General features: G+C 52.1%; 13 protein-coding genes across 13 annotated transcripts; 8 read left to right on the top strand and 5 right to left on the bottom strand.

Annotated features, from left to right (window-relative positions):
• Positions 1 to 854: 854 nt before the first annotated feature.
• Positions 855 to 2,422, top strand: ASPVEDRAFT_57377 (uncharacterized protein; the record flags this gene model as incomplete). Its single annotated transcript, XM_040815331.1, has 3 exons — positions 855 to 880; positions 929 to 1,905; positions 1,953 to 2,422. The coding sequence occupies 3 exons, from the start codon at positions 855 to 857 to the stop codon at positions 2,420 to 2,422; spliced, it is 1,473 nt and encodes a 490-aa protein (XP_040673974.1).
• Positions 2,423 to 2,483: 61 nt separating this feature from the next.
• On the bottom strand, positions 2,484 to 3,915 carry ASPVEDRAFT_878621 (3-hydroxyacyl-CoA dehydrogenase family protein; the record flags this gene model as incomplete). The annotated part of the gene is made up of 5 exons (XM_040818186.1): positions 3,502 to 3,915; positions 3,269 to 3,454; positions 3,059 to 3,224; positions 2,823 to 2,949; positions 2,484 to 2,778 (listed from the first exon to the last, which is right to left on the bottom strand). Exons 1-5 carry the CDS (start codon positions 3,607 to 3,609, stop codon positions 2,484 to 2,486), a joined length of 882 nt encoding a protein of 293 aa, XP_040673973.1. The 5' UTR covers positions 3,610 to 3,915.
• Positions 3,916 to 4,067: 152 nt separating this feature from the next.
• ASPVEDRAFT_89439 (uncharacterized protein) lies at positions 4,068 to 5,942 on the top strand (the record flags this gene model as incomplete). The annotated part of the gene is made up of 8 exons (XM_040818612.1): positions 4,068 to 4,344; positions 4,390 to 4,505; positions 4,559 to 4,625; positions 4,684 to 4,823; positions 4,871 to 5,150; positions 5,197 to 5,487; positions 5,544 to 5,657; positions 5,719 to 5,942. The coding sequence occupies 8 exons, from the start codon at positions 4,068 to 4,070 to the stop codon at positions 5,940 to 5,942; spliced, it is 1,509 nt and encodes a 502-aa protein (XP_040673972.1).
• A 111-nt stretch (positions 5,943 to 6,053) lies between these two features.
• On the bottom strand, positions 6,054 to 8,016 carry ASPVEDRAFT_66289 (GMC family oxidoreductase; the record flags this gene model as incomplete). Its single annotated transcript, XM_040815871.1, has 3 exons — positions 6,054 to 6,457; positions 6,506 to 7,502; positions 7,567 to 8,016. The coding sequence occupies 3 exons, from the start codon at positions 8,014 to 8,016 to the stop codon at positions 6,054 to 6,056; spliced, it is 1,851 nt and encodes a 616-aa protein (XP_040673971.1).
• Positions 8,017 to 8,640: 624 nt separating this feature from the next.
• Positions 8,641 to 10,296, top strand: ASPVEDRAFT_179415 (aldehyde dehydrogenase ALDH). Its single transcript, XM_040808833.1, has 3 exons — positions 8,641 to 8,785; positions 8,833 to 9,032; positions 9,082 to 10,296. The coding sequence occupies exons 1-3, from the start codon at positions 8,661 to 8,663 to the stop codon at positions 10,266 to 10,268; spliced, it is 1,512 nt and encodes a 503-aa protein (XP_040673970.1). The 5' UTR covers positions 8,641 to 8,660; the 3' UTR covers positions 10,269 to 10,296.
• Positions 10,297 to 11,320: 1,024 nt separating this feature from the next.
• ASPVEDRAFT_89436 (uncharacterized protein) lies at positions 11,321 to 12,965 on the top strand (the record flags this gene model as incomplete). The annotated part of the gene is made up of 6 exons (XM_040818610.1): positions 11,321 to 11,505; positions 11,559 to 11,977; positions 12,024 to 12,164; positions 12,210 to 12,424; positions 12,474 to 12,671; positions 12,738 to 12,965. The coding sequence occupies 6 exons, from the start codon at positions 11,321 to 11,323 to the stop codon at positions 12,963 to 12,965; spliced, it is 1,386 nt and encodes a 461-aa protein (XP_040673969.1).
• A 283-nt stretch (positions 12,966 to 13,248) lies between these two features.
• On the bottom strand, positions 13,249 to 14,693 carry ASPVEDRAFT_155909 (alpha-hydroxy acid oxidase; the record flags this gene model as incomplete). Its single annotated transcript, XM_040808492.1, has 8 exons — positions 14,586 to 14,693; positions 14,393 to 14,529; positions 14,106 to 14,340; positions 13,910 to 14,062; positions 13,791 to 13,865; positions 13,491 to 13,744; positions 13,371 to 13,447; positions 13,249 to 13,324 (listed from the first exon to the last, which is right to left on the bottom strand). Exons 1-8 carry the CDS (start codon positions 14,677 to 14,679, stop codon positions 13,249 to 13,251), a joined length of 1,101 nt encoding a protein of 366 aa, XP_040673968.1. The 5' UTR covers positions 14,680 to 14,693.
• Positions 14,694 to 15,296: 603 nt separating this feature from the next.
• ASPVEDRAFT_47383 (Zn(II)2Cys6 transcription factor) lies at positions 15,297 to 17,693 on the top strand. Its single transcript, XM_040813769.1, has 3 exons — positions 15,297 to 15,542; positions 15,589 to 16,544; positions 16,588 to 17,693. The coding sequence occupies exons 1-3, from the start codon at positions 15,317 to 15,319 to the stop codon at positions 17,617 to 17,619; spliced, it is 2,214 nt and encodes a 737-aa protein (XP_040673967.1). The 5' UTR covers positions 15,297 to 15,316; the 3' UTR covers positions 17,620 to 17,693.
• A 35-nt stretch (positions 17,694 to 17,728) lies between these two features.
• On the bottom strand, positions 17,729 to 18,616 carry ASPVEDRAFT_144101 (dihydrodipicolinate synthase family protein; the record flags this gene model as incomplete). Its single annotated transcript, XM_040807963.1, has 1 exon — positions 17,729 to 18,616. The coding sequence occupies one exon, from the start codon at positions 18,614 to 18,616 to the stop codon at positions 17,729 to 17,731; it is 888 nt and encodes a 295-aa protein (XP_040673966.1).
• Positions 18,617 to 19,527: 911 nt separating this feature from the next.
• Positions 19,528 to 20,296, top strand: ASPVEDRAFT_89432 (uncharacterized protein; the record flags this gene model as incomplete). The annotated part of the gene is made up of 4 exons (XM_040818608.1): positions 19,528 to 19,608; positions 19,664 to 19,793; positions 19,850 to 20,017; positions 20,064 to 20,296. The coding sequence occupies 4 exons, from the start codon at positions 19,528 to 19,530 to the stop codon at positions 20,294 to 20,296; spliced, it is 612 nt and encodes a 203-aa protein (XP_040673965.1).
• Positions 20,297 to 20,702: 406 nt separating this feature from the next.
• Positions 20,703 to 21,239, bottom strand: ASPVEDRAFT_89431 (uncharacterized protein; the record flags this gene model as incomplete). Its single annotated transcript, XM_040818607.1, has 1 exon — positions 20,703 to 21,239. One exon carries the CDS (start codon positions 21,237 to 21,239, stop codon positions 20,703 to 20,705), a length of 537 nt encoding a protein of 178 aa, XP_040673964.1.
• A 312-nt stretch (positions 21,240 to 21,551) lies between these two features.
• ASPVEDRAFT_155906 (DUF3632 domain-containing protein) lies at positions 21,552 to 22,671 on the top strand. The gene is made up of 2 exons (XM_040808491.1): positions 21,552 to 22,096; positions 22,159 to 22,671. Exons 1-2 carry the CDS (start codon positions 21,634 to 21,636, stop codon positions 22,593 to 22,595), a joined length of 900 nt encoding a protein of 299 aa, XP_040673963.1. The 5' UTR covers positions 21,552 to 21,633; the 3' UTR covers positions 22,596 to 22,671.
• Positions 22,672 to 24,571: 1,900 nt separating this feature from the next.
• Positions 24,572 to 25,702, top strand: ASPVEDRAFT_155905 (uncharacterized protein; the record flags this gene model as incomplete). The annotated part of the gene is made up of 3 exons (XM_040808490.1): positions 24,572 to 24,846; positions 24,946 to 25,079; positions 25,135 to 25,702. 3 exons carry the CDS (start codon positions 24,572 to 24,574, stop codon positions 25,419 to 25,421), a joined length of 696 nt encoding a protein of 231 aa, XP_040673962.1. The 3' UTR covers positions 25,422 to 25,702.
• Between the last annotated feature and the right edge of the window lie 340 nt (positions 25,703 to 26,042).

Raw genomic sequence — 26,042 nt, 5'->3', positions numbered from 1 at the left:
GTTTACTGCACTGTCCACAATCAGTGTATTCCCGTCAACCCCAGATTCCCGAAACGGCAAGCTGCCAATTGACCAATAGGAGCCCACCGGCCCCAGAGTGGATAACCCCCGCACTATGCCAAGCACAAAGCCTCGTACGTAATCGAAAATGCATAAAACAGTGGAGCACAAAAGAAGCACGGACACTCCGCTGCAGTCCCCCGACTCCCTGACCAGCAACGATCCATCATGCCCGGCAATCCTTGGCCCCTTGCTTACCTGTACTTACTCCAAATTCCCATACCATGACCGATCTTGTTGCACGGCGCAAGCAGTTCTCCAGCTGCGACGAGTGTCGGCGGTTGAGGGTGCGCTGTGATGCTTTGGCCCGTGGCGCTGGCAGTGGCCACTCGGGCGCTTCCCCGGTTTCTTGTTCGCGGTGTACGCGCCGCAGTGAGAGGTGCACTTTTGAGGTTTGACCCACTACTCTATCTAAGACTATGGTTTAGCTGACATGTTGACAGTGGATGAATAGTGTCCAGCCGCAGAAGGCGAAAAAGAGTAACTCGCGCAGGAACCGTGCTCATGCTCGTCAGAAGTCTACATCTTCAGCGACGAGCACGACTAATGGGGCCTTTTCTGATCTGGCAGCGGTGAGGACGTCGAGTACGCCGACTGCATCTGCCGAGTCTCGTAGTCCACGCGATTTAGTACCAAACACGCTCGGGGATAAGCTTATCCAGAATGGACCACCGCCGGCGACGTTAATTGACCCTGCGCTTTTGGCGTCGCCGATGGCTGGTTTAAGTGCCTTCAATGCGCGATTGGCACGGGTGATTTATGAAGCTGGGTTTGATACGATATTCGGCTCGTGGATGAGTCGATATGGGTGCCCGTTTTTGTATGTTGCGTTGTTATGGACTTGCTTAGCTTTACTGACATATACCAGAGCAGGGAGCTGCACGGGTGAAGACCGGAATAGTATCGCCGAAGTCTGCGAACGGCTTGATCGCTGGATGGAAGAGATGTCACAGGCAGACTCGCCTCAGGGATTAAGGGAGCACTACCGCGGACAAAGCTCACGAGACCGACAGGCAGAGGAGTCTCTCCACGGGACCATAGCGGCCTTTGCAGCGAGATGGTTATCGCTTGTCTCTCGCGAGCCGAATACATCATCGCACTACCAGAGTGTTGTTCACGATCTCTGGCGACGTGCCCGGCGGGATATGCTCCGCGTGATCAATCGTATTTCATACAGATCCATTCTCTCCCTCTTCCTATTTGCGTTGACCCCGGTCCCTGCGGATATCTCGGAAGAGGAAGAGGCGGATGGGATATTCGGGCAGGTGTGCATCCATGCTGCCCTGCAACAGATTCAGACGTTGCGCGCGCGCCAGCGGAGTCTGCGGTTCAATGGGACAAAAGTGTCGCAGCCGACAAAGTCAGAAGCGATTCCGCCGATTCCTGAGACGGTGCGGACGACGGATTTTATTGCGGCGGAGAATATAGCGTATTATGCGGCATTGACGTTTGATACGTCTGCTTCGCTGACGCTGAATTGTCAGTCGCTTCTTTCCTCGGGGTTGTTTGGGTTTGAGGCGGAGATGGCGTGGAGATTGGTTAGGGCTGGGGCCACGATGTTTAGGGATAAGTGGCAGGAATGGCAGGCTGAGGGTGTTTATGTTGTGACGGATGACAGGGCAAACCAGATCATTGCCAGTGGGACAGCGTGGAAGTTGTTGACGTGGAAACTGGCGGCGATTCTTAAGGAGGCCTTACGGGATGGACATGATGAGTCCGAGGTACAGAGGGCATTTAGCTTGGTTGTTGAAGCCATGAGGCAGTTCAATGATACTTATAAGCGACCTCTGGAGGCTTGCGAACAACGCATGCCGTTCCTGGGGCAGCATACAAAGTTTCGCTGGTGTGAGTACTCCATTTCCGCCTGGTCTATACAGACACTAACAGTGTAGATTCTCTCATGCTGCACTACCACCTGTCCATATTGCTAATGGCCAACGCCATCGAGGCAACGGACCGCCTGGACTTGCTCAGCGAAATTAAAGAGACCATCGCCAGCGTGGAGAGCGCCGTGGTAAACACGATGGTATTCGGGTTGCACAATACCACAACCATGGCCATCAGCATAGACTCTGGCGTGGTAGACCATGTCGGCGCCACCGAGACATCAGTCACAGTTCCTCTAATTTCCATCGACCCGTATCCACATCACGTTGTTGCCGCCGTGCAGCTCGTACAGATTGCCATCGACCGCGAACTGGAGCAGAGGAAGATCACCCACAGCGGGCATGCGAGTGTGCGGTCTGTCCTGGAACGAGCGCTGAACCATCTCCCGCAGAGCAAGTCTGTTAAGGCGGCGAGGGAGTCGTTTTCAAAAGTGTCTCATTATGCTGGAGAGCCGCCTATTCCGTATTCTATTTAACATCGAGACTATGGTAGAATAAGCTGGCCCGATGTTTATAAATGTATATACAGGGACAAGCTTAGCCTTGCTGATCGGTTTTGTATTTGTAGAACCCGCTCCCACTCTTGACTCCCAATTTTCCGTCCTGTATCATCTTCTGTAGATATTCCCGAGGTTCACTGGGAAGGCCACTGCGGGCTTCAGCGTAGTGTTTCTCAATGTCATGCACAACGTCCAAACCCACGACGTCCATCTGTTCACACGGCCCTTTTGGGGTTTTGAGGACATCCTTGAAAATAGCATCGATTTCCTCGGGATTGCAGACCCCTTCGGACAGTGCTAGTAGTGTTTCTCGTTTAATAGCGGCCCAGATACTGTGGGATGTTAGCTGAATACTTAATTGTGAGGCAGACCATACCGGTTGTAGATATATCCGATGGAGCTCTGTCGGACACGGAATGGCGAGAAGCCGTGCTTTTCACATTGATCGAAGAGAAGATCGATCAGGGCTGGATCAGTGTCGTTGTGGCCCATTATCTCGATTGCTAGATAATTAGTCTCATCTTATAGAGAAGGATTCGAGGTAATACCTGATGTCTCGGGTGGCCAGTCTACATGGTCAGCGTGGTATGGAAACTTGATTGAAATACTTACAGCAGTGCGCGCTGAGCAGTCTGCTACTGCACCTCAGGTCCATGCCTTCAATGACTTCCCCGATTCCGTAGCTGCTGGAGTTTGATGCGATGATAGTGTGGCTGGGCGCGAGGCTGTCCAGTTGCGAGAGAATCTTCTGTTTCAATGCTAGGTTCTCTGGAACGCACTGGGGAGGTCAACATAATTCATCAAGGCAAGTGGCTGATCTACCTCGACAACAAGCCATGCGCTGTGTAGTATAGACTCGAGCGAGTCGGGTGTGGATATTTGCACATCTCCCCATGTGCCGGAATGCCCTGTGGCTTCGGTACGGAGTTGCTCGACGTATTCCAGTCCGTCTTTGAGTTGTTTCTGGTTTAAGTCAACTAGGAATACTGATCCCCCGCGACTGGACCACTGCGACCGTTAGTATCTCTATATAAGTCCTCATTGATTATGCTCACCATATAGGCCAGGCGACGGCCCTGGGTGCCGGCGCCGATGACCACGACAGATCCCTGGGGAGTATGCACCGTCATTGTGTAAAGGTTATTGATTGGATAAACTTTCATGGAAACGATGTATTTATTTTAAAGCATCCCATAAGTACCGAATATAGCACGCAACTGCCGATTTCATCAGACCGTCGGAGCGGATCCGATGCCCTGTCACAACAACGGATCCGCCACCGGATCCGATGGACGACAAGAGTCAGTCAAGAATAATTCTCAAGGAGCAAGACCTAATGGCCAAGACTGTCCCGTGCGTGTCAGTGGATCGGTGCAACCTGGACAGCGAATTGCACCCGCGGGTTTCGCCCTCGCATCGTATCCGATTCTTTGATTCCCCTCAATGGCTTATCAAGCCTCCACAGCCTGCAGTTCGGGGACTGGGGAATTGAGGGTCTCGCCCGTGCTTAATGCGGGGGATATTCCAGCGAGGGGTGAGCCTATTCCCTGGGGTATTTAAGCTGCTTAGAGCCTTGACTGACTCGCCTTGACTTGACTTGGCTGCCCATTCGATCTGCACAATGTCGCTCGACAACACTGACCTCGAAAAACCCGGTGCGACCGCGCTCGAGAAGGAAAATGTCGCTGCCAGCCCGCTTGGCTCTACAGGGGATGCCGCGGCGGCCTTTTCGCCGGCGATGCAGAAGCGTGTCCTTCGCAAGATGGACCTGCGTCTGATTCCGATGCTTGCGCTGCTGTATCTGCTGGCGTTTCTGGACAGGGGAAACATTGGGAATGCGAAGATCGAGGGAATGCTGGATGATTTGCATATGACGGGGCCGCAGTATAACTGGTGCTGTATGTGTGACGATAACCTGGTTAGGGCTGCTTGCTGACCAGCAGTGACTGTGTTTTTCTTTACTTATGTCGCGTTCGAGCTGCCGAGTAACCTGCTGCTGAAGAAGTTGAGGCCGTCGAGGTTGCTGCCTTTGCTGATGGTTGCGTGGGGGATTGTGATGGTCCGTCTCTATATGCGAATCACCAGAAGATACTAATAATGCTGATATTTCAGACATTGATGGGCATTGTTAAAGATTACCACGGTCTCTTAATCTCCCGTCTCTTCCTCGGTGTCGCAGGTCCGCTCTATCCATCCTGTATCCTTCATGCGAACACAATTGACATACCTGACTATAGAGGCCGGTCTATACCCCGGGATCGCATACTACATCACCCTCTGGTACCCCCGACACCTCGCCCAGTACCGCCAGGCCTTCTTCTTCAGTGCCGCCAGTGTCGCTGGTGCTTTCTCCGGCATCCTCGCCTGGGCCATCGCGGTATGATACCTCCACCTCCTGCCACCTGACTTCGCTCACACACTTAGAAAATGGACGGCGTGGGCAGCCTTGCCGGATGGCGCTGGATCTTCATTCTCGAGGGAATTCTAACTGTCCTGGTTGGTGTTGTTGCGCCATTCACAATGTATGACTTTCCAGAGACAGCGTCGTTCCTAACGGAGGAGGAACGAGAGTACGTGATCAATGCCCTGCGCACGCAGACATCCGGAGAGGCCAGACAGGAAGTCGTCGAGGAAGAGGCCAAGTTCCGCACGAAATACGTCTTCGATGCCCTGACGGACTGGCAGATCTATATTGGGTTATTTAGTATGTCAACTTTCCGGCGCTTAACAGCATAAGCTAATAGCATCAGTGTACTGGGGTATAACATGCCCCCTGTACGGAATCTCCTTCTTCCTCCCCTCCATCATCAAGGATCTGGGCTATACATCTTCCACGGCACAGCTGCTCACCGTGCCCATCTACATCACTGCGGCGGTTGTAGCCGTCTTCGGTGCCTGGCTGTCTGATCGATACAAGAAGCGCTCGCCGTTTATACTCTTCTTCATGTCCTTGATTGCCATCGGGTTTATTATAGTTCTCGCCTCCTCGGACCGCGGCGTGCCAGGTGTGGTGTATTTTGGGGTGTTTGTTGCTGTTGTTGGTGCGTCTAACATCCCTTTCCTTTCCTGTCCTGTGTCATGTAGCTGATGGAAGTAGGTATATATCCCGCCTTCCCAGGAAACATCACCTGGATTAGCGTCAACCTCGCAGGCGACTATAAACGCGCTGCTGGGATGGCTATGCATATCGGGTTGGGGAACCTTGCTGGTGGTATGCCTTAACAATCAACCCCCTCCGATGGCTTGAGGCATAAGCTAATAGATGTGTACAGCAATGGCATCAAACTTCTACCGCGAGCAGGACGCACCGAAATACACCCTCGGGCATGCGCTGGAATTGGGGTTCTGTGTTGTGGGCATCGGGGCTGTCCTGGTGTTGCGCCAGTCGTATAAACGGATTAACAGGAAGAGGGAGCAGATGGATGTCTCGAATTATGCGTCGTACGAGATGGCGAAGATGGGTGATAGGTCGCCTATGTTTAGGTATATGCTGTAACAGCTATTCAACAAGATAGCCTGCTGGCTGAATTTAGAGAAATGGCATTAACCACAAGAGATCCAAATAAAAATAATATCAAGACCAATGAAGGCATAGATAGATTCAAGACTAAATAAGTCCATGGTCTTTCTTCACCAAATCCGCCGCCCTCTCCGCAACAGCATAAACACTGGACATGATATTCCCACTAACATTATTTGGAAACACAGATGCATCAGCAACACGCAGACCCTGCACCCCCTTAACACGAAGGTTCGAGTCCAGCGCGTCCCCCATTGCGACGGATCCGCAGATGTGGTATTCTCCGACTACGGCGTCGCGCACGGCCTGCTTCGCCTGCGATAGGTCTTGTATGTCGAGATCTGGGTGTGGGAATGTGCGGCGGGCGATGGAGGAGGAGACAGAGGGGGAGAGTCCAACTTTGTCGGCCCAGCGAAGGAATGCGGCGATGAGGGTTACGTCTGCTTCTTCGGTGATGTAGTTTGGTTGGATGATTGGGGGTTGGGCGGGGTCTGTTCAATTGTCAATGAAGGAATGCTAAGTATGCATGGGGGGCATACCATTGCTTTGGATATGGATGTACCCCCTAGAGACAGGATACTGGATACAAAGCGCAGCACTGACACCGGCTGGTTGACCTGGCGCCGGCGGGGAAACGAGCTTAGATTGATGCTCAGGCCCGTCCTTGGGGTTAAACGTTGCAGGTAGGAAAACGAACTGCATGTTCGCGGAGATGTCGCTCTCCAGATGGGCAACCACCTGCTGGAGCTGTTTCTCATGGAACGGGGTACTCGGTTTGATATCCCGGATACTCTGGACCATCTCGGCCAGCTCGGATTCAGACAGGATGCGTTTGGCAGGGAAAAACCCCTGCGTGCCGGAGACAGCACTCAGCGGGCCGGTTCCTGTTTCTGCGTACTGCTGTACTGCGCCTTGCATGGCTTCGGGGACTTGGTAGAGCGTGTCTAAGCTGACGACTCCGGGGTGGAGGTCCCAGATAATGAGGCTGAGACTGTGGTCCTGTACGTTGGATCCGACAGCGGGGTTCTCGATTTTGCATTCTACGCCTGCTGCGGCGAGCACGGCTGGGTCGCCGATTCCTGAGAGCTCGAGGATCTGGGGGGATTGGATGGTGCCGCCGCAGACGATGACCTCGCGGGTTGCGGAGACAGTGTACTCTTTACCGTCTACGCTAATACTTACGCCGGTGGCTTTGGTGCCGTCGAGGAGGACGCGGTTGACTCGTGCTTGACAGAGGAGCTTGAGATTGGGACGTGACGAGTTGGCATCGTAGTACTCGCGTCCGGCGTAGCTGCGTTTACCGGCGTTGGGCCCTGAGCGCGCGACTGCACCGAGGGTATGGTAGAAGCCAATGTGGTCGCCGCTCCAGGCGTCAACGGGCTTGTTTGGGAGATTGGTCGTTTCGGCGGCGGCTTTGACGATTTCAGTGTCGAGGGGCAGATATGCGTCGTTGAAGCTGGTGCGGATTGGGCCGGTGGTGCCGTGGTTCTCTGCGACGATGGGGGAGGGGGCGTCGACTATTGCTGTGTTGACGGACTCCAGAGTCTGTCTTGTTAGGGCTGAGGATATAACAAGGACTATATTTGGACGGATGGGGTACCTGGTGCTTGCGCATGTACTGCTTCATCGACGCCGCAGACCAGCCGTCATCACCGGCCAGCTCAGCCCAGTCGTCGTAGTCCTGCAGTGATCCCCGGACGTACATCATGTAGTTGATTGCGCTGGAGCCACCCAGGACCTTTCCACGCGGTATATGATGGACTTTGCCATTGTTGCCTGTCTGCGGCGCGGTGTACAGACACCAGTCGTAGTCTGGGTTCTCGAATGCCTGGAAAAACCCCGCGGGAGAGTCGATTACCGGATCGTCAATGGCGTATCTGCCTGCTTCGACGATTCCAACGGTGACGCTGGGGTCCTCGCTCAGGCGTGCTGCGATGGCGCATCCGGCTGTACCCCCGCCGCAGATGATAAAGTCGAAGGCGGTTTGGGTGAACTCCTCGACGGAGGAGACGGGGGAGTTGCCTTGGCCGTTGCTGTCGGTGCTTGCCATGTTGGTGATACTGTTGCAGCGATGATTGAGGAAATTTGGTTCAGCGAAGGTTGACGTGCGGGTCTTATAGTGCTGAGGTCAGGACGGAGTTTAATTCGAGGGGCGCAGCACTGAACGGGTCTGATGGTGCGCGGGGGATTCTCTAGCATGAATGTAGAACGCCTAATATAGATTAATACTCTACTAAGACTGAATCTAGACTGATACAGACGTGGCCCCCGGTGTCATTGGAGGTTTGTGCGGGGAAACGCTCGAGCTGAACCCGCGGCTGATCGGCTGAATCCATGTGAGCGTCTCTGGAAGTGCAGGACGGCTGAGTGTGAACTGAAATAGGTTAAGGTGGTCCGACATCTTATCATGTGTAGAAGCCACGGATGTTGGTGTTGAAGAAGTAGGGCTGGCACCAGGTCTGCATAAAGTAATGCAGTGAAATGCAAACAGATCCACAAAACAAGTCACGAAATGCAAACGGAGTGCAAACAGATGAGAAACTGATTCCCAAGTTAAATTAGTGATGCAGCAACTCCACAGTCGGAAGGACATTCCCTTCTGGGTTGGTATAGCCACAGCAGCTGGTTCCGTACATAAGACCCCGCGACAGACAGCAGCTTCTTGACATTGTAACATCTAGCATATTTTACATCATGTCTGGCCTTTCCGTTGAGATCACTGCTCCAAACGGGCGCAAGTACACCCAGCCCACGGGCCTGTTCATCAACAACGAGTTTGTCGCGTCCAGCGGACAAACCATTACCTCGATTGACCCTGCGTCCGTCTCCTCCACTGCCTGATATTCGATTTACTGACACAATATAGAACAGATAAGCCGATTGCGACCGTCCATGCGGCCGGGGCAGATGATGTCGACCGCGCGGTAAAGGCCGCCAAAGCAGCCCTCGTACACCCCTCATGGAAGAAACTCCCTGGCACTGAGCGCGGACAGCTCATGGGCCGGTTGGCGGACCTCATGGAGCAGAATAAGGAGTTGTTTGCGACAATTGATGCGTGGGATAACGGTATGTTGTCTTGGTTGGTTTGTCGGAATCAACTGATGGTAAACGATAGGCAAACCCTACCACGTCGCTCTTAATGAAGACCTCGTCGAAGCCATCGGAACTATTCGATACTACAGCGGCTGGGCCGATAAAACATTCGGCCAGACGATCAGTACGACGCCGGAGAAGTTCGCCTATACAATTCGCCAGCCTGTTGGCGTTGTTGGCCAGATCATCCCGTGGAACTATCCCCTGTCCATGGCGTGCTGGAAGCTGGGACCGGCGCTGGCCTGCGGAAATACAGTCGTGCTTAAGCCTGCGGAACAGACGCCCTTGAGTATTCTGATCTTTGCAAAGTTGTTCAAGGAGGCTGGATTCCCACCTGGTGTTGTCAACTTTGTAAATGGCTACGGTCGTGAGGCTGGTGCTGCGCTCGCTGGACACCCCCTGGTGGATAAGATCGCATTCACGGGGTCGACAATGACAGCAAGAGAAATCATGAAGCTCGCCGCTGGTACGTTGAAGAATATCACCTTGGAAACAGGTGGCAAGTCACCGCTGCTGGTCTTCCCAGATGCAGACCTGGAGCAGGCTGTCAAATGGTCCCATTTCGGAATCATGTCCAACCAGGGCCAGATCTGTACTGCCACCTCGCGCATCTATGTTCACCAGGATATCTTCCAGACCTTCCTGGACAGGTTCAAAGAGGCTGTGGAGACGACGTCGAAGATCGGCGACCAGTGGGACGAGAATACATTCCAGGGCCCTCAGGTTACGCGGGCACAATATGACCGGATTCTATCTTATATTGAAGCTGCCAAAAAGGATGGCGTCAAGGTTGTTACTGGAGGTGCTGCACATACTCCTGCTGATGCAAAGAACAAGAATGGATACTTTGTGCAGCCGACTGTCTTTACGGGGGAGAATGATTCCTACGCCATTGTACGCGACGAGGTCTTTGGTCCGGTTGTTGTCATTCTCCCATTCTCCAGCGAAGAGGACGCCATCAAGCGTGCCAATAATACAACATACGGTCTTGGAGCAGCAGTCTTCACTCGGGACTTGGAACGCGCCCATCGTGTTGCGGCGGAAATAGAGGCAGGCATGGTCTGGGTGAACAGCAGCCAGGACTGCGACCCACGTGTGCCTTTTGGAGGCGTCAAGCAGAGTGGAATTGGACGAGAGCTGGGAGAGGCTGGTCTTGAGGCTTATACCCAGGTTAAGGCAGTGCATGTAAATATGGGAAACAAGCTATAGATAGATTCAAGTGCTTAGAATGATGAACTCTCTCATGTCTGTGCTTACTGAGTCTCCGAAGGACTACATTCTGCTGGTAGAATTGGTCATCAGATAGCCGGCATGTAAAGACTTTCTATATTCAGAACGAATGATCCTGTCGGCATGATAGGCGCTGCATCGGCAGTCGAGTTCGGGCTTTACACCCAATGACAGTCCGTCAAACTCCTCTATACCAGGATAACCATAGACGGCATCATCAACCCGTACTAAATCGGCCTATATTTCGGAGCGGTTTCGGCGGAAGTAGGCCGAGTCGGGGTAGATATATGGGGGCTCGGACAGGAAGGAGAGTCCGATATTGACAGCCGCCTGGACCGAAATTAAATCCCGCACGGTTTCGCCTAATTAATCACAGCTTTACTGTTCCGTGATGATTATTGACTTATCAAACCTGGTCCGACTGGGAGAATGATTTGCCACGGCCGAATAGGCAGGTTATTCCTTGATAAGCGTCGGCCGGCGTCGTGGCCCCGGGGTAGAATGATGAGTTACGAAATAGAAATACACTCTCGCCAATAATCTGAGAAGACAAAGATAAAGCGCCTGTGGAGTGGCTGGAGTGTCTGGTTTCCCCAGACGGAGTATCGTGGAGTCCCCAGCTTGCGGCATATACAACGAGAATAACGACGATGTCCGGGGTACAATATTGCGTTGTGAGGGAAATAATTAAACTCAATCTTAAAAGTAGCCAATAGATAGGTGAATAGATGGCTGAAACTGTGTCTTGAATATCTTGAGGAGAATATCTCTACGGTGTGCTCGTAGGACCCATAGATAAGACGGGGGATGCTCTTGCACACTGACAATCTGTCCCAACTGCCTGCACGGTTCCACTGAGTCTCCTCCTATCCTCTTTCTCTATAAGTTAGCACTTGTCTGCGGATACGCGGTGCGGTGTTGTCCTTCCCACTTGCTGCTTTTTATAACCCCCTGTCTCCCATTCCATCAACACATTACCCGTTCACTTTAAATACCCCTGTTGTATATGATACTATTACTCGACTTTCATCATGTCCTATCCATCATACACAGCCCAACCGGCAAACGCCGACATTGAAAGCACCCCCGAGAAAACACACGAAGAGAACGCCGGAATGGCCATCGACGAGCAAAAGGCCGAAAGCATGCCATATCGCCAGGATGCCTTTGGTGACGAGTCCCACGCAGAAGTCAAATACAAAGTCCTCAAGTGGTGGTATGGTCTGCAGTTCCGGTCCTTGTATCCTGTCACTGATGATATCTCGTTAGGCAATGTGGCCTGCTGATGGTCGCTGAAACGATTTCTCTCGGAATTCTATCCATCCCTGCGGCTGTGGCTGGCCTCGGCCTCGTTCCTGCTATTGTTATTCTTCTCTCGATGGGTGTTATTGCGTCTTATACCGGCTATGTAATCGGACAGTTCAAGTGGCGGTATCCGCATGTTGTCAGTATGGCCGATGCGGGAGAAGTCCTGATGGGCCGTTTTGGTCGGGAAGTCTTGTTCAGCGGTCAAATGCTCTTCTTGATCTTCCTCATGGCAAGCCATATTCTTACTTTCACTGTGGCCATGAATACCCTGACAGAGCACGGTACCTGCTCGCTTGTCTTTGGGGTGGTTGGCCTGATCGTCTCTCTTGTTCTCTCCTTGCCACGCACGATGAAGAACATGTCATGGCTATCACTTGCTTGTTAGTGTTTTTCTATATACGAGTGTACAGCGCTAATCTCGTCCAGCATTCATCAGTATTTTCTGTGCTGTGATGATCGCCATGGTCGCCATCGGCATCCAACACCCCGGTGGCCCTGTCAAAGCAACCACCGAAACAAGCCTCGTTACTGGATTCACCTCTGCCCTGAATATCATCCTGTCCTATGGTGAGTATTGAAACCATGGAGTAAAACAATTTTTAACGTCTTTAGCGAGCCACAATGCCTTCTTCAACGTCATCGCCGAACTGAAAGACCCCAAGGACTTCCCCAAAGCCCTGACCCTGCTGCAATCCATCGATATCTCGCTATACCTCGTTGCAGGGGTTGTGATTTACTACTTTGCCGGGGAGGACGTTAAATCGCCAGCACTTGGCTCTGTCAATCCATTAGTCTCAAAGATTGCCTACGGCATCGCATTGCCAACGGTATGTTCCTCTGAACGATAACAGCCTTATTCTAACAATACAACCTTAGATTATCATCGCCGGCGTAATAAACGGCCACATCGCCTGTAAGTCGATTTACACCCGCGTCTGGGCTGGCACAGACCGCATGCAGAAGCGCGACTTTAAGGCAGTCGGGTCCTGGGTTGGAATCGGCGTCGCCCTCTGGGTTGTTGCTTGGATCATCGCGACAGCAATCCCTGTTTTCAGCAGTTTACTTAGTTTGATGGTATGTCCCCTCCCAATCACATTGTCCCCAGTTATATGAGCACAGTTCGGTACTGATTCTGTAAAGACTGCCCTCTTCGCCAGCTGGTTCAGCTTCAGTCTCCCCGGTGCATTCTGGCTGTTCATGAACAAGGGGCTGTGGTTTTCGTCGAAGCGGAAGATTGCGCTTACTTTTTTGAACGTGTTTTGTTTCATTATCGGCGTTGTTATGTGTGCACTTGGTCTCTATGCTTCTGGCAAGGCGATCCATGATGACCCTGGCAGTGCGAGCTTTTCGTGTGCGAATACAGCGTAGATCTTTCATTCTCTCTTTCTTTTGTTGTGGAAGTGTTGATATAGGGTATTCATTAAGATTTACTTACGTACTTGGTTTAGATAGATTGCAATTACTGGTTCTGTTTATTAAGATATATTTCCACCACTCTTCAAGGAAGTATCCATAGCAAAAACAGTGGTTATGTCTCATTCTACAATTAGTGATAGGAGATATTTATTGCAGAATAGATATTCATATTATCTCGACCTGGAAATCTAAACGCTAAACGGGCAATGCAATCGTTCATAGACCAAAACCATGTCTACAGCTTCGAAAGCCTCCCATCCGGCTGTAGCACCGACAGATGGTTCTCGTTGATATCGGCGACCGTTTGACATCTACAGAATGTTAGTCTATATAAATAATAACGTCACAGGTACTCACCCAGCGAGCGCCATCGTAACCAGCAACTCCTGACGCAGGATCTTAATCGCCAATTCTACGCCCTCTTGTCCGGCATACTACGACAGTCAGCTTGAATCGTGACAAGGGGAGGATACATACAGCAAGCCCCCAAATGGGAATCCGACCCATGAAGCAGTAACTAGCACCGAGAGCAAGCGCCTTGAAGATATCAGAGCCGCGGCGGATTCCACCATCCACTGCCAGGGGAATACGGCCGCGGGCGACCTGCGCGCACAGTCTCAGCGAGTCCAGGGTTGCTGGGACACCATCGAGCTGGCGCCCGCCGTGGTTTGAGACGATTATACCGTCTACGCCGTAGTGGATTGCGAGTTCGACGTCAGCGGGGGAGCATACTGCTGATGTTAATGGGTGGTTTGGTTCGTGTAGGGATGTACGTACCCCCTTTCAGCCAGATCTGCATTGATGTGTTTTCCCGGAGCCAGGGGATTGTCTGTTCCCAGTCGAGACTTGGATCTAGTAGAGTTAGCATCGCTATTTATAGGAGATGGTAGATGTACCATAGTTGGTCTTGTCGGAGCCATCGCTCCCGTTGCTGAGGATGTTCGGCCATTCCATGTCTTCTGGTAGGAAGAAGTTGTTTCGCATCTCGTTCAGGCGCATCCCTAGCACTGGCACATCTACTGATAGGAATAGTGCCTTGTATCCGGATTCTAGGAATGTTAGCAGGAACCAGCGTGGTTCGAGAAGACGTACTCTCTGCCCGTTTCAACAGCTGCAGTGTGATCGATCGATCCCGGAGAACACACATCTGGATCACGTATGGATTTCCCAGCCCTTGCGCTCCGACGTCCTCGAGGGAGTAGTTTGAGTAGGAGGACAGCCCCATGCAGATGCCGAACTTGGCTGCTGCGCGGGACGTCGCAAGTTCGCCGTCGGGATGGGCCAGTTTCTGCGACGCGGCCGGGCTGAATCCGAAGGGGAGCGAGACCTGAATTCACCTTCTGTCAGTATAATCCATCTAGCTATGTCTGGGAAGTCACCTTTGTGCCGAGAATCTCCGTGCTAGGGTCTACGTTGGCGACGTTGACGAGAATCCGCGGAAGGATTTTATAGCGGTCGTATGCGGCTTCATTATCGCGCAGCGTGATCAGATCCATAGCGCCCTCGTTGTAATAATCTGTTGCCACTTAGTACCATGTCAATATCTGCCGTTTGGTCGTGGTCTGGTCGCACCTCGCACCATAGCAGGGAGCCTGCTGCTCCCCAGCCTCTTCAAGTCTGCGATGCAGGATACATCCTGGGCGAAGCTCTCTCCCCGGTGGGCCATTGTGAATGATCGGTGACAACTGCGCGGTGTTGCGATGTGGGATGCAGCGAGACGACAGAGCACCGACCTTAAAGCAGCCAAAGCACGACCCCAGCACGCATGGTGCGCCTCGGGGTAATAGGCGCCATCGGTATGGCTACGGCGATGGCTTCCTATCGTGGAGGCAGCTGGGATCGGGATAGCCTGCCTGGTTTGTGTAGGGCTGCTGGTAACTGGAGCCGATATCTAATGATAAGCCAAGGGAGATCTTTCGAGTGTATATATACAATTTAAAACGGATACTCATGCCGAATGTCTACGTTCGTCACTATCCTCACTCTGGCTAACAGTGGTGATGCTACAGTATTACACTATGGCACCAGGTTTACAACAATTTACCAGGGTCTCCCAGCATCTCCCAAATCTATCCAGCAGTTCAGATGGCTAGCCTGCACACATAAATATATAATATTTGCAATTAAAATATGATTCCATGTCCGTGGAAATAGTGATATCAGACTGTGCTCCACTCACCAAAGCGGCAGGAGATTCCGACAGCCACCCCGCTGCGGCGACTGCGCTGCACTTCATATCGTATTTCCCTTCTTCTTTTGACTTCTTGCTCAAATGCACTTCCTTTCTGGCCGCAATAATCATCATGGGCTCCAGGTCCACCCGCCCCCGCAGATCGCACACCCTGGGCGCATGCCGCACCTGTCGTCGCCGCCATGTCAAATGCGACCAGAAACGGCCTGCCTGTCGGACCTGTCGGAATCTGGGAGTCGCCTGCGAGGGCTTTACCAATGAAGTCCGCTGGATGCGCAGCAGCAGCGGCAGCGACAAGGGAGACGATACCGCTGGCACCCGCCGCCATCTCTATACAGGTCAGTACGGCACTCATACCCGTGGCCGGCCACTGACACGCCCCAGAGCAGTCGAGAGAGTCTATGAGCACGTCCCTGGGCTCGAACCTCGTTTCTGGCTCCATTAGTGCATCCCTCGCGGAAATCGACGTCAAGACACGCGATCCCGACCGGCCGCCCGTGGGCGATATTGTCGTGGGCCCATTTGGCGTCCTGGACTTTGCGCCTGATGCGCCCAGCAATATGCAGGGGGAGCAGCAGCAGCCAGAGAGTCATAAGTACACACCGCCAGAGCCGGAAGGGACGCTTCGTAGTCCTCCGCAGACAGTCCCTGATACGGCTGTTGCGCAGGATCCTGGTGTTGCACTGCCATCATTGCTCGACGACTCGCCTTCCCATATCGACGACTTCCTGCACTGGTCAGATATCCTAGGCTTGAGTCCGGAGCAGCCGGGATTCTTTCAACCGTCAATGTTGAATTTCGATATGTATTTAAGTGCTGATGCGGTGGCTGATAATGGATCGAACGGGTTTGTTGTCCCCGAGGAGCTCGCCCCAGTCCAGAACATAGCTGCCATGACTCCCCCATCCAGTGCCATTGAAATGGCCTCGACGTTTCTGGACGCGGCTGCACTGGCTGATGCGCCGTTACTTTTCAAACACTTCAATGAGAGAGTGGTTCCCCAGATGGTCATTATCCCGTTGGGCGACAAGTCCCCGTGGAGGGCCATGAACCTGGCTGGTGCCATGGCGACATATAACGATTTGACTATCCTGGGCTCGCAGAGAATAAGCCATGCACGCCTAGCAAATCTTTACGGTCTGTTGGCCTGCTCTGCAGTGCATCTCGCATCAGCGAACAGTTCTGTTGGGTCACCCGGTCACTGGCAGCAGGCTGCCGGCCAGATGTTTGAGCAGGCCAGAGACCACATGCAAAAGTCGCTGCGATACGAAACCATAGATCCAAAGCGTGCAAAATACAAAGACCAGCTAATGGCCATTTGTTGCCTTATTGAATACACGGTATGTTGCTTAACCTTTATGTATGCACTACTGACTGTCGCAGGTCATATCAGGGCAGCAACAACATGCAAGAACCCTCATGGTAAACGCCGAATACATCCTACGAGTACGAGGCCTGCTGAAGCATCGAATATCCCAAAAGTCACGGCTCCTGCACCATATGTACACCTGGCTCCGCCTAGTCGGAGAGAGCACCTACGTCCTCCACGACTACAACCCATCGACCTCCTTCATCGAAGCCCTAGACACCAACTTCCAACGCCATCGCCAACAAACTGTCCCAGGAGGACAAAACTCACACGAATCCAACCCTCGCCTAGACGACTTCCTCCGCCTAGAAGCCCACGACGCAGACAGCGACCTAAACATCAATGAGCCCAAAGACGAACAAACCGGGCTACACGACATCCACCTCCAAGACTCACGCAGCTTCTCCGACACCCTCTACAAACAGGTCTACGGCATCCCAGAGACCTGGCTCAGCCTTCTATCCCAAACAACCCGTCTCGCAAACGTCATGGAAACCTTCCGCCGAGCGCAGCTCGCAGGGGAGAACACCAGTCTAGAAGCATGGGAAGCCCTGCACCGCCGAAGTATCCGCCTTGAGAATCTCATCTGCTCGTGTGATCTCACGTCTCTCAAGGCCGGAAGCGAGCCCGCAAAGCCGCATAGCCATATGCTGCGCGCGCTGAATGCAGCCCTCGTTATCTTCTTCTACAGACGCATCCGCCGCGTCCACCCTGCTATCCTCGCGGCGCATATTGATAGTGTGATTGCCTCCTTGACGGAATTTACCGCTGCCCTGCCGCATGAACATCCGACTGGGCCTGGGGCGGCGTGGCCTGCTTTCATTGCCGGGTGTGAGGCGCTGACGACGCAGAGGCGCGAGGCGGTGCTGGCCTGGGTTGATGCGGCGATGGCGAGCTATGGTCCTGCGGGATTCGGCGTGGCCAAAGAGATTATGGTGAGTTTGTGGCGGAGGCAGGATGAGCATCTGGAGACGAATCGGGGGGAGCCGATGCCTACATGGACGACGTTCATTCAGGAGAGGCAGATGTGGCCGTTGTTTTGTTAAAGTATTACCAGGGCTATCCTCTACAGATTATGAATGTGATGTGTAACGATCTTGATATTCATGTCATTCATGAATTTATATAAAATCTCCATAATGCTACTTATAAACGCTAAATAGTCTTGACTCCAGCATTCTGGAGCAGCCCCTTCAGCTCAGCCTGCAGCTCACTATTCAGCAACGCAAACGGCTTGCGCAGTCCACCGGTCGACAGCCCCCTCAACTCAACCCCCGTCTTCACAGCGGCAGCATAATTATGCGACTCCAAGAACTTGCAGATCGGGAATGCCTTCGTCCAGAGCTCCCGGCCGCGCTTGAGATCCCCACGCACAGTCACAGCCTCGTAGAGCTCAACCGCCAGCTCGGGGATGATGTTCGCTGCTCCCCAGACTCCACCGGGACATCCGGCCGCGAGACCGTAGAATGTGAGTGTATCCCACCCGTTGAGCGCGGTGATCTGGTCGGAGAGGCTGAAGACGAGCTCTGTGAAGGCTGGTGCGTTGCCTGAGGTATCCTTGAGGTACTTGACGCCGACCTTGGACAGGCCTGCGATCTCGGTCGGGGAGAGAGTTAGTCCCGACGCAGAGGGGATGTTATAGTACATGATGGGCAGCTTAGAGGCGCTGTGGATTTCGGCGAACATCTCGGTAAGTTGTTCGAGGTTGACGGCGTCGTAGAAGGGTGGGACGACCATTACTCCCGCGGCGCCGGCTTGGGCGGCGTGCACGGCCAGCTCTACTGCTTCGGCTGTTGAGGTGCTGCCTGTCCCTGCGACGACGGGGAGGCCGCCGGCGAACTTGACGCAGAGCTCGGTGAGCTGCTTGCGCTCGGCGAGCGAGAGGGTTGTGAATTCGCCTGTGCTGCCGCCAGGGACGAAGCCGTGGACACCGGAGGCCCGGAGCCAGTTGATGTGGGACTCTAGGCGGGCTTCATCGATCTTGGATCTGTCGTCCGTGAAGGGGGTGATCAGGGCGACGAGGATGCCGTGTAGGGAGGACATTGTGCTATATCTTGGGGATTGAGATATAGATACGGAGTAGATAAAGCAGGAAAGAATGGACAATCTATGAGACAAATGGAGGGGACTTCTGGCACGAGGGGTACATATACTTCGTAGGATCTTAATCAGGCCAGGCAGTAGGAAAGGCCTCCCTGTTTGGTGTTTGATATTGGCTGCGGGCGTAGGAAACGGTTGCCGTTTTGGGAGTCTCCAGCGCCACCTCCACGTTCAGAGCGCGAGCTTGGCAAGACTTCCACAACCATGCTGTTACTACTATGAATATTGGTGCGGGGCATTGGCAACTGTACACTTTGCACTTGGGCATGACGTCCCCCGTTATGGGCACCCTATGGGTGAACCGTGAACATGTATATACATAGTATCATGGACGTTTACGGGTCCTAGGCCTGCATTCATTGTCGCCGTGGGTAGGAGCGTCTGCCTTCCGGACAGACTATTGCTTGGTCAAGGGACGTGCTTCAACCTGTACTGCAGATGGCAAATCCAGAGTAGGGGGTATTGGGACTGCCGTGCCCTCCACCTCGTGGCATCTGGAATATCGTGCTTTGTAAATCTGGCTTATACCCATTCGTGTGATGAGCAGTCCCCATTTGATTTGGCCTAGACTCCATTATCTGGGTCAGCCTCTATTGTTAGCTCGGGCTTTATCGAAGGGTGCCCAATAAAGGCAGGGTGATACACCAAAGAAACCTGATATGCTTTGTAGACGACTCAATAATAATAAAGGCCCCTTTATAACATCTTTGTCATAGGCTTTGCTGGCCAACGAGCTTTGTAGATGGTCTATTAATATATCATTACTGGCTGTTATCTTCTGTTATTTATTTTTTTTTTTAAAAAAAAAAATATTTTTTCCTTTGATTAGCCCCATTTCCCTGCTTCAACCTATAATGTTAGGGCTGAATCTACGCCTCGAGCTAGAAGAGGAGGAGATCACCGTGGTGGTCGGGGCGTATAGTCCCCGAGAGGGAGTGAGCATTCTTACCCGGTGCGGCGAGGCGGGTTCCATACTCACACCCGGCGCAGGAAAAGCTCGTGAAACTTGTTCAGGACCTGGGCAGATATGGCAGATTTACCAAGCCCATTGGCAGGCCAGGGTTTGTTTTTTATGATGGCATGACCGAGTTCAAAAGAGAGTGCCATCGAATTGGCGAGGGTATGTCTCCTGTGAATGGCAAACAGTGCAAGCTTCAAGCTAACCCCGAACAATAGCAACCTGGGACACTAATACTGAGGCCTCTGAGCTGCTCAATATTTGTGCATTTCAAGGCCGCCTCGCAAATGTTGGTTTCCTGAAGCCTCGTGAGCTGATGATATGGTGGATGAGAGATACATTGGAGCGGCTTGCAACGAGTTACGCATGGTCTACGCTTGTTATCGGTTTCTGCCCTGTGGATTCGATATGGCGGAAACTTTATTTCCCAAGCAATGGTCCTCGACCCAGAGCCTCCGGCCGAGTCTGACCAAGTCTTCCAAACGAACGAGCTGTACGACGGTCCAGTATTGGGCCTGGAGCGTTGGAACTTTTGGCAGAGAAGGTTCGCGGAGATTTCGATCTCTGAGCAATATCCAGTCAATGACGAGGCCCGCCGAATTGCTGGTGACGCAGCAGGCTACATGGCAGCTCTGGCGCGTACTGGTAGTGCTCATGCGTGGTGACGACTTGTTACTGCCTCTGCTATGGGGAGAATTGCCTCCAGGTAACTGCGGTTGCTGATATACTGTGGACTCATTGATACTTCTGGCGCTGCTTCCCTGATATTTCTTGTTAGTATTAGCTTCTGTTATTCGCTACACTTCGTACCATTTGAAGCTGGCTGTTAGCCGGCTATAATCCACTGCTACCTGTAGTATCTATCCCTCCTGTCCATGATACCTGGCCTAGCCATTCAGTCCGGTGGTAGTTGGCAATATACTTTAAAAAGGAAAAAGTATCCGTTGAATAATAGGCCTACTTTAACAGAGGAGAGAAAACACGTTTACTCCATGCATATGTCATGGCGCGAATGCCTTTGCAGCTATATACAGATACATTTTCGACAAGATTACCATTTCAGCCAACAGGTCAGTCATACTCTGGCGGTAGAATCCTGGTCTCAACGATCATACCGTCTCGGCGAGTCACCTCCACCAGGCCTCTCCGCACTGGCACTCGTTCAAACCGACCCCGAGCGCGCGGGTCGGCGTTATGCACCAACATAGTGACGAAGTTCTTGCTCCTATCGGTGACAATACGCCATCCACCAGGTGGAGGCAGCGATTCCTGCGGTGACTGGCCGTTTTGCGTCTGCTGCTGGTAATCGAATGGTCCAGCGACGTACATCCAATATACTATGTCCTTTCCACTGGGTGGAGGGACAATGCCATTCAACGTAGGTAAACCACACCGCAGGTGCGCGAGCAAACCCTCCCCATCCCTGTAGGCATGAGGGCGTGGCCCTTTGGTTGCCTCTGATGTTGGCATTGGAGTACTCGGCGCGGATAAGTATACCTGAGCCTGGAGCTTGCACATCTCCTCAGGGGGGCCTTCTCCGGTTTCATCCAAATGTCCCCAGGGGAACATGTAGATGTCATCCGCAACGATTTCTTTGGTGACAGACATCGATATACTACAAACAGTAATGGGTATGCCAACGCCTGTCCTGCTGTATCTCGGGACAGCTTGGAATTGGAAATAAAGCGTTCCATATTTATAACCCATATCTGGAGCGCAATATACACAAAGCTGGGAAGCATGGCCTTTATCCGCCATGTCGCCCTTCTTTGACTTGGTCCATTTGGCAATCTATATTTACTTCCATATCAAAGACGAGATGTGGCTTGCGCCCGGGTCTTTGTCGTAATCTCGGGCGTTCTCGGCAGCAGCAATTTTATTCCTGCTTTCATTCATCGCCCACTGTATAAAGGGTTCACTTTCACATCCAAATCTCATCTATGGAAGTGGCTCACACATTCGTTCTGCTTTTGTCGTTTTCACTGAGTTCACAAATAACAGCATGTCACAATCACCGTCAGCATTGAGCCTCCACTACATGTCGGATGAGAGCATTGATGGCCTTGAGCTCGATGCCTACAACTGTGAGGATGAGAGCGAACGCAAAACTCAAGGCACAATCCGGGTGCTCAAAGAATTCCTTCAGTCCAACGACACCATCGCCGAGCTAAAGGCATGCAAGGCCCTTTATGACATGATGCCGGAAGCCGGGACCCAAGAATCCTGGTATGAAGGAGTTCTTAGCAGCCTAGTTCTGGCCACTGCAGAGCAAATCCCACATGATAATAGAGCACAGAACAAGCTCGTAAGACTCGTGGGAGAGCTCGCGAGATGTGACAGATTCAATGTGTTACGGAATAGACGCTGGTATACGCACCCTCAAGGGGTGGGCCAGCTCAGCCTTGTCTACTCAAATTACGTTCACTTACGCGTATATGCGAGAACTTGGTGCGAGCTATTCAATGGTAAGGCTCAGCCTAATCGCTACACGGCGTATGAGGACGCTGACATGAGCTTCACTAAACAGGAGTAGGGCCCCAGCAGTACGACAGCAAATATGTCAATTTATGCGCCTTTCAGGCTCGGCTATCCACCGCGGGGATCATGGATAATACATCAGATATGCTATGGACCATGAGGGATGTCTTAGAGCAGCCAAAAGTTGCGGGGACCCCTGAGGACCTTAGTATCCAGATTAAGATGGCCGCGGTTTGGATATTACACGGTGGGCAACTATTTTACAACAACATTGTAATCGACCCGGAACCTACCACAGCCCGATCATCCCAGGCATACCAATCATACGAACTCTATTCCGGTCCCATCTTCGGACTGGAGCGTTGGGGCTTCTGGCAGGCAAGACTGTCTGAGCTCTCCAACCATTCTGATATCAGCGAGGAAGCGTGTGATTTAGGAACCCGGGCAGCCGACCTTATGGCAAGTCTTGCGCGTACAGTCAGATAAGATACTGAGATCCCTGGACGGAGTTCCTGCTGTGACTGCTGCTGTATTTACTCGTTTTTCTGCGATATTCCTTCTGTTTAGTCACTCGTTATAAATCAAAACAAAAGAAGCGGATGTGCAATCCAAAGTTTTATACTAGTAAACATAGATACAAGAATAGAGAAGTACAAAGTAATGTTGGAGCACTTTACTACAGCGTCACCATGATAGCAATCGCCCAAAGTATAGTAGATTTAGGGTTTACTTAGACAGTATCTGTGAACGCAACGAGGCTTTACAAGCAAGCCACATCCAAGAGACCGGGCGCTCCATTCACAAGCACGGTTTCCATCCAAACAATGACAACAATGAACATTTTTTACTATTATTTCTGGTAGGTCTGGTGTCAACTGCGCCCTGGTCGATCAAGTGGTCTTGGGCTACAAAAGCCAGCTATCGAAGCACTCTGAGATGATAGTCACCAACGGCATGTACGGGGTAGGTATGGCGACAAGCTAGTGATCCATTGCGGCTTGCCCAGAAACGCGACCCTGCAGAAATTGTACTTGATTGGCAATTCTTGAATTGTCGACTGACAGGCACAGTGAGCCTGTTTTGGGCCTGGCGGATTGAATTGTACGAACCGAGCTGAATCGTGAGATAGGACTGGCCGCGACTCGCCAGGGAGTTACCGGCGCTTCAACCAGGTGAACATTTTGAAGATGGCTCCAGTGCTGGCGAGTGCGCGTGCCATTCGAAGTCCGAGCGGTCTGATATTGCAAGGTTGTCGTCCTTCCTGAACTACATCGCCGCAGTCGCAGAATTTCTGCGCGACAGATCTTGCCACCTTTCTAGGTTACCTGGACATCTCCTATCCTAGTTGGCACTTCCTCAAACTTCCTACTATTCAGCTGATCTGTCTGGACATCAGAACCGGTACCTGAATGGGTGATCATGGTTAGGAAGTTCTTCTTCCAGTGGTGATTATCCGCCATGCACCGGCCTCGTTGTGCTGAGCCTTGCGAGGGCTACCATGATCGTCCTGATGCCGGTAATTAAATGCTCCCCCGATATGCATTCAGAATACTGGAGGTCTGAGTGCCAAAATTTCAAAAGTTGTAGCCGTGGTAGACAGGTTGTCGGGGAAGTATGGGAGTTCGTTCATGGGTATGCACCCATCCAGCTGGGGAAGACCGGTGCGCAGGTGGTAAAGGACACCGTCATTATCCAAGTATGCGCGAGGCCTTCGTCCGTTGTCTTCCTCTGATGGTGGCATCGGAGTTCCAAAGTCGTCCAAATAGGCCTGCGCCTGCAGCCTGCACATTTACGTCGGGCCTTCGCCGGTGCGTCCATGGGGCTTGCTGAATGTGAAGATCGTGGCCTGGACGGTGCTTGTGATACCGACAATCGTATTGTATTGTCAAAAGATGGATTATCGGTAAAGGGGCGTCAGTTAGATATGGTGTTTCGCTCGATGTTGCGATCCAAAGAGGGTGCTGAGAATCAGGAGAGGTCCTAGACTTTGCAGATGTCCGATCAAGACAACTCCTGGGGGCAGAGCTGCTCCCGTTTTTATGGTCCCAGGCCATTCTCGTTTAATTCGTTTGTATAGGTGCCTAAGGCAGGCGTGCACATGAACCTTTTTATGCGTAGGCCAGGCAGCATTGCGTGAACGTGGCATATTGACGCCCCATCCTTGCAATGTCACGAATGCTTTAGATTCTACCTCAGAACGGGAGAATTGGCCAGTAATTCTATATTTAGTTTACCTTGAGAAGAAATATATATTAACATCATTAAAAACGAGGCCCTTTGCCTCGCGCCCGGCTCTTTGTGGCTTCCAGTCCTGAGCCATAGGCAGCACCGGTTTCATTCCACGTTTGAGTATTCAAGCAGTCGTCTAAAAGTCATTGCGACCTAGCCAAGTCTTGCGAAGGGAAGTAGGTTCACCGATTAGTTTTTCTTTTGATTTTGATTTTGAATTTCCAGGTTATAGCATGTTGCACGCACTGTCCGCGGAGCGCCTTCAGTTCAAGTTTTCCAGTGATGGGGACGAAGCTGATGATGCTCACGGCTCGGATTGCGAGTTTCCTTCTTCTGAATGCAAGGACTGTGTAGCTGAGGACGATGGTAGTGAGAGATACGATCGCGAAAGTGCAATCAAGCTGCTCACGGCACTCGTTGTGTCTGGTGACCTCAACGCGCATGCAAACACCACCAAGACCCTCTATGACATGATGCCAGATGCAGGGGCGCCAGAAACCTGGGCAGAGTAAAATCTGTGCTGTCTCTTCGTCGAGGTGGCGGAGCAAATCCCCCATAACCACCGGGCGCAGAACAAGCTCGCGGCGCTTATGGCACAGCTCGCCAGGCTCGACAGGTTCAATGTTCTGGAGCAGAAGCGCATTAATATAGACCGCACAAGTGAGGGATACATGCGCATTGAGTGCTCATACGATACGTCATTTATACTGTTTCGTGGGAAGTTCGTCGAGATCAGGGCAGGTATGTTGATTGTTGTCCGTTGTAGAACAGACTGACTGAATTACACGAACCACAGGAACATCGCTGGAGTGCTACAACTCTCGCTTTGTCAACTTGTGCGCTTTCCAAGCCCGGCTCGCAACTGTAGAACTTGATAATAGTGTGCACTTCATGATCCCGAGCATGAGAACCGTCCTGGAGCATGATACGGAGCGATGCAGTGTCACATATCGGAGCATTTTTGTCATGCTGGCTGCGGTTTGGATCCTGCATGGCAGACAGTTGTTCTTCCACCATATCGTCGTCCACCCACCGCCGACGACTACTGGGAACTGGAGGACCTGTCGACCGGGTGACCTCTAAAACGGTTCTATCTTTGGTTTGGAGCGTTGGGACTTTTGGCAGGCCAGGTTAGCTGAGCTCTCTGATAATTCTGATATCAGCAAGGAAGCTCGAGATTTGGGAACCACAGCCGCCGATCCCATGGCAGCTCTTGCGCGGATAGTTAAATGAGGGCCCCTTTGAGCTATACAAATGATGCTTACCGATGGAGTTGCCGTTGCGACTGCTACTGTACTTACTTGTTTCGTTCCGTTTATAGTCACTCGTTATGAACCCAAACCAAAGGAAACGGAAGTGCCGACGCAGAGTTTCATACTATTGAAAGTAATGATAAGGACAAAGTAAAAAAGCAAATTGGAAATTGCTGAGGGTATCATAACAGCCAACACATCGGTCCCCACAGTGAAATCATGCTTTGGTATATCGGAAAGAGAACAAGAACGCTTATTCTAGTGTATCAGGGGTATCATCGCAATGCTGGTAATAGAACCGTGGAAAGATATATGAGTCGAAAGGGGTGCAGGTTGCAGGCGGTCGTTGTCTCTGGTGGTGCTTGTTGTTCGCGATCACGGAAAGACCGGTACGGCGCCGTCTATACGGCTGGGGTTCTCGATGGGATGGGGTGGAAAAAGGAGACGAAGG

Source organism: Aspergillus versicolor, assembly GCF_001890125.1.
Source record: "Aspergillus versicolor CBS 583.65 unplaced genomic scaffold ASPVEscaffold_15, whole genome shotgun sequence".
NCBI lineage: Eukaryota > Fungi > Ascomycota > Eurotiomycetes > Eurotiales > Aspergillaceae > Aspergillus > Aspergillus versicolor.
Note: the sequence above shows the minus strand (reverse complement) of the source record. Positions and strands in the feature narration are given on the sequence as shown.